At 45.7% G+C, this 6,022-nt stretch overlaps 1 protein-coding gene across 1 annotated transcript; it reads right to left on the minus strand.

The window, feature by feature from the left end:
- Nucleotides 1-724: 724 nt before the first annotated feature.
- Nucleotides 725-5,697, minus strand: adra2b (adrenoceptor alpha 2B). The gene has a single exon (XM_007234208.3). It carries the CDS (start codon nucleotides 4,709-4,711, stop codon nucleotides 3,122-3,124), a length of 1,590 nt encoding a protein of 529 aa, XP_007234270.2. The 5' UTR covers nucleotides 4,712-5,697; the 3' UTR covers nucleotides 725-3,121.
- Between the last annotated feature and the right edge of the window lie 325 nt (nucleotides 5,698-6,022).

Below are 6,022 nucleotides of genomic sequence, written 5' to 3' on the forward strand. Positions count from 1 at the left end.
ATATTTCAAAACATGATAAGAGTACATTTTGACAGTTTGTGATGTGTAACTGCCTGACGTCTGACATCTGCTCTTGCGTCAGATAATGCGGATAAATGCGCTGCGGCGCAGAATGTGGATACATATGAATAGCTGCATGTGCAAATTACGTGAAAATTTGAATTTGTTTAAGATCAGCCTCATTGACTGTAAAGGAGGTTGTGAGTTTCGCCAACCATATTAGCCCTGACTGCTAATTCACATTCCAAAACATCCTCAATCCAAACAGCGATCCTGAATACAGATATTCAATCCTGTGGAACTGCCACATTCCGACATCCGTCTGGCATTCTTACAGTGAAATGAATATGGAAATTAGGCCTGCGATTGCTGCAGAAATTGCAGCGTTAGAGCATATGTGAAGATCCCACATAATCGCCCACAGTCGGAACAGCTTTGAGGCAGGACAGTGGATGGCTTCCTCAGTAAGGATGTGCTGACAAATTGATTCTAGCTTTGGAAAGACCTTTTTACACAGCCTCTATTCTCCTCAGTTGCTATCTAAACCACCGGAAGATAGAATCTCCCCGGGGCCTGTGATGTCACAGGCATCTCCTTATACACAGTCAAACAAGGGTAAAAACAGTCAAACCGTCCATCATATCCCCCGGCTGCAGAAAAATGAAGACTGCGGCGCAAACCAGAGCCTTCTCATTTCAGAAATAAGAACGATGTGAACGGCACGCATATTTCAGTGGCTTTATTTTTCAAATAGTGGAGAAAAAAAGAGCAATCCAGACAACACTAAGAAAGGAGGAACCCATTCGGATCTGGATCATGAAACTTTGCAAAGCTTTGGAAAAGTGCAGTCCAAACGCAACATTCCAACACTGTAAAACCCAAACAGATGCATTCAGGTCAGGTAACAATCGTTTAAGACTTTTCTGTAAAATGACTGTATGTATATACCAGTTATAGCCTTTAAAAGTTCTAGGATTTTTTTTTGTACACAACAATTTTAAATATGCAATTTGGATTTTAGCCCCGCCCCATCTCCTGCTCCAACCCCCAACCCCTCCCCTCCTCCTCGCATCCCCAGCATCAACTTACAAACAAAGAAACAAAGAATGCATGATAACAAACTGGCGTTAATAAATATGTATATATATGGGCAAAAACAGAAACAGGCAAATAATAAATAAATAGTACAAAACCAAAATTGCTCAATTGTTCACAGCTCTCAACATTGTCTCGACATTGTTACAACATTTCGACCCGCTAACCTTTAAACCTTTAATCTCCAAAGGCCTAACAACCGAACCGTGTCTGAACCTGCACATTCACCAAAAACATAAGATCACTGGGCCTAAAACCATTAAAACATTATTCTGTACTGTTTGTATAAGAAGACACGGTTTAGCAGCCAAACATGGAACAGCATTGGCACAAGAAGGAGCTGGATTAAAGGCATTGGCATGAGCTGGCAGAGAGAAGGCATGCCGACCTTTGTTTTACTCAAACACATAGTGTCCATTTACTCATTTACTGCCAGTGAAGTGGGAAATGGGGAGGGGGATGATGGGTCTCTGCACTGCACGGGCCGAAAGATATACCGCAGAAAAAAACAAACAAAAAAAAATAATAAACCTCCCCGTACAATGCCTGCCCATACGCACACTCTGTCATCCGCAGCACACATCGGCATTCGCGCATGAGTCAGTCGCACACAACACTCGCTCGGTCAGTTAATAAGTGCAGTTTTCTCTCACACACACACAGACACGTTCATCATACACACTCTCACACACACAACAATCATCAAATAAGTGACAGCGACCAGAGAATGAAATAGGAAGTGTCATTGCCATCAGCCCTTAGTCCCAAAGTATCACCCTGCTGAACGATTAACAGTTTACAGGGTGCAATAGTATTTTAGTTTATGGCAGAAATCTCAAGTTCTTTTTTTTTTTTTTTAGAGAAAAGTGAAAAGTGAACCCAAAAAAAAAAAAAAATCCCAAAACAAACCAACAATTCCAGATATATTAGAAAGGGTCCTTATTGCCCTGATTCACTGGTCACCACAGTTAGTAACACCTTTGCTATGGTTGCATCTTTAAGAACACAGTCAAGATCAGTCTTAGGGGCCAGTTTAGGAACAGATTCTCAAAAGCTGTGTCCATGACAAGTTTTTCCATGTTCAGTTTTTCTTTTTTTTTTGGTCCTTAACTTCTACCTCAAAGCAGTTGCATCCACATTCGCGAGATTACTAAGCAGGCTGAGCGTCCGTCAGCCCAGATAACCTGCTGGAGTAAGATAGACAAAGAAGCTTTTCCTCATGGAAGAAGTCTTTCCTCACGGTTGGTGCTTTGTATTCAGTAAGCATGCTTGCATTAGGAGGGGAGAGAAGATGGGCATGGCAGGGGAATCTTCCCCCACCGGTGCCATCTGAATCCAAAAGCTTTTAGGCTCCAACATCTATTCATTCGATACGCATGGCCCCCGGCAATGTGCGTCGCAAGGGCATTTTCCATCCCCCTGTTTCCTTCGCTAGAATTAAAGCTCACCAAGTATCAGTGAAGAGGATCTGTGTATTTGTGTCTTTGTAATGTTTGAGGGATAATTCTGTGGGGATAAAATAAGACTCTGGCTGGATTGAAATCCCTACAGAAACCCATGCTTGTGCTATCCCTGAGGGCAGATATTCTTAGAAAGGCGCAAAAAAGGGAAAACACTATTACATTGTGTTCCCTTTACTTCGTTATCCTCACAGGTGCACGATAACCTCCATAAAACAGGACAGTTTCTGGCTTTTGTGGTCCCGCTGAGATCTCCCTCGCTCACTCTTTCTCTACTGTGCGTCTGGTTTTTGATGAGTCCTAGTATGTTGCAAAACTATGTTGCAAAAAGTCCAGAAATCCATATTCTGAGGAATTTGCCCCCATAAAAAGGTACGTCACTGTCATTTGACACACATGAAAATGTGCTTTGTCATTGCATGCTGTTCTTGATTTGCAGGGCCAAACAAAAAGCCCCTTATTTACACTGTTAAAATGAAGTCATTGTGCTTTGTAAAAATCGTACAGTACACAGTTTTCCAGGTTCTTGTACCTCCGTCAGTTGCCTATCTGAGACATTCGGTCAGTCAGAAGAATGTACCCTTGGTGTTTTTGCAGAGTATTTTCTTGAATGCTCTGCGGAAATCCTTGTTGAAGATGGTGTAGATGACAGGGTTGAGGCAACTATTGCAGTAGCCAATCCAGAAGAAGAATTTAAAGAGGGGCTCTGGGAGGTTACAGGTCCTAGGGCACACCGCTTGCAGGCTGTAGGAGAAGAAGAAAGGAAACCAACAGACGACAAACACGCCAATGACAACTGCCAACACAAAGGTGAAGCGCTTCTCCCGGTTCACCATGGCCTTGCGCCGGGCTGAGTTGGGTGTTCCATCTTGCTTGGACTTCCGAGAAGCCAGCCTGGTGCCTTTTGCTGTGGCAATCATGTCTCTGTATTTCTGGATGGTTGCAGGTGAGTGGATGCCAGCACTGGGCTCACCACTGGGCGTCATGGGCATCTCTGTTCCCACCCCTCCCTGCTCAGTGTCAGAATCAGATGTTGAGCTTTCTCCATTGTTGTTGTCAGGCTTCTTGTCAGGCTTTTTCTCTTTCTTCCACCTGCTGGGTTTACTGGGAGCAGGGAGCTGGGAGTCTTGCTTCTGGATGGAGGAGATGGAGGGTGAGAGAGATGGAGAAGGTCCTGGAGGAGAACAGGGTGAAACAGGAGTCAATGCTGTACCAAGCGAAGGAGGGGGCAGAAGGTTGTTGGTGGTTGGGGTAGTTGCTGGCTGCTGCTTCTCTGTATGCGTAGACTCCGCTTGAGGTACAGCGAGAGTTGGAGGTCTGGGCATAGCTGGTTTTGCCTGAGGGGTGCCAGGAGTACTTGCACCATCTCCTCTACCATTCTGAAGAGCCCTTGGTTTGTGCTGAGGGGTGGCTGCACTGGCAGGGATTTCCTTCCTCGGCTCCCCTGGAGGGCACCTCGTGCGCTGCTTGGCGATTTGGTAAATCCGCATGTAGACCAGAATCATGATCAGGCAGGGAGCGAAGAAGGAGCCAATGGTGGAATAAAGGATGTACCAACGTTCATTGTTCAGCTCACACTGTGGACACCCTGCCTCATCTGTCCCCTTTTTCTTGTTCATGGACAGGAGTGGTGGAAAGGAGATGACTGCCGAAATCAGCCAGACGATCAAGATGGCACACTTGATGCGGCGGGGCGTCCTCTGGGCTCCGTATGTCACAGCCCGGGAAATGGACAAGTAGCGGTCCAGACTGATGGCACAAAGGTGCACGATGGAGGACGTGCAGAACAAGACATCCAGGGCCAGGTAGATCTCGCACCACACTGATTTGAAGTACCAGAAGCCCATCAACTCGTTGGCCAGTGAGAACGGGATGATCAAGGTGGCCACCAGGATATCAGCTGCTGCCAGAGACACCAGGAAGAGGTTTTGGGGGCCCCTTAGGGACCGACTGGTCAACACAGCAATAATGACCAAGATGTTGCCCACAATGGTGAAGACGATCATGAGCGTGATGGCTGTGGCGAAGGCTGCCGTTGCTTCAGGTGAGTACGGGGGGAGTTTTATGCTTCGGTTGACCAAAGGGAGGGAGTTAGCCCCAGGATTGCTGCTGTTAATGTTGGAAAGATCCTCTTGAATAGCACACGCACTCTCCATGACTGCCACTGCCCTGTTTTGCCGCCGAATCAAAGTGTGCTGAATCTCTGCTGTCCCTTTTCAACCAGGGGAATTGATTCTGGGAAAGGTCCTTTCTGGGTAAACGATCTAGTCGAGTCAAGTCTGCACACAACAACAGACTATATAAACCCCCCTGAAGCACAGCTGTCCAAAGCCTTGGTTAGATGCATTCATCTTGCAAAGACTGGGCTTCTTCCTGCCTCCCCTGTCCTCTCTTTAAGTCCATGCTCTTCCTCCACACGCCTAAAAATACTCCCAGATATGGATCAACACTGTTCAGCTTATACGGCTAAACAGGCTGACACATCCGTCTCGCTTGAAGCTATTTTGTCCAGAAAATTGGATTCAAATTTCAAATCTGGGTTGTTTATGTTAGCAGCTGAATTTGTTGTGTAAACTGGGGGCGTGTAATTGGGGACTTACTTGTAAAAATAGATCTAATTAAACAAATTATAGTCCTATTAAGGGATTAACAAAAGTCTCAGCTGTCATTTCCTTAGTCCTTATGCTTTAACTTTAAAACAACTTGTGTCTAAACACGAGCTAGTAACAAACAAGCTAAAATCATGATTTTAAAAGTTTGGGGGGAGTTGCCAAATTTGTGCAAAACCTAAAACAGAAAAATACTAACAAGAAAAAAAGCAATTTCCCTGGAAACATAAATAATTAAAAGAGTTTGAAGTACCCAAAGTGCCTGGTTGATAAAGCTGCAGGTAAAGAGTTGGTTGTGCTGAATATTCCCGTGTAGAAACGTGCATCAGAAAGCGCGCGTGCCGGGCAGTGCAGAGTGTTGAGTGGGGCAGGAGTCCGGGCAGGCTTCTCTCTCACTTTTTCTCTTTCTTTTTTATTTTAGTCCGTCTGTTTCTCTCTCCTCGGTGTTTCTTCTGCTCCTCTGTTCAGTGTGTGTGTGTGTGTGTGTATTCCTGTGGTGGTGGTGTTTTATCAGTGCAGCGGTTCTCTGTGTGTGTGAGAGCCGCTCGACTCTAATATTATTGCCCCCCCTCCTCCAACCCGCCCACCCCACCTCCAGGCACCGCGGGCTGCCGATAGGCCCCGCCCCCGCGCGCTCTGATTGGCTGATAGCTCTCACTCACACATATACACACACAGTCCAGCCCTCTTCACTGATGCTGCTGCTGATGTTCTTAGAGACTCCGATGCTTACATACAGCAGAGTAACTCTATCTTAATGTTTCTCTCTTTTTGTTTCTCTCTATTTCTCCCTGTTTCTCTCTCTCTCTGTGTCTCTCTATCCCTCTCTCTTTGTTTTTCTCTCTCTATCTTTCTCTG

The sequence above is a fragment of the Astyanax mexicanus genome, chromosome 12 (assembly GCF_023375975.1).
Source record: "Astyanax mexicanus isolate ESR-SI-001 chromosome 12, AstMex3_surface, whole genome shotgun sequence".
In the NCBI taxonomy this organism is placed as follows: Eukaryota; Metazoa; Chordata; class Actinopteri; order Characiformes; family Acestrorhamphidae; genus Astyanax; species Astyanax mexicanus.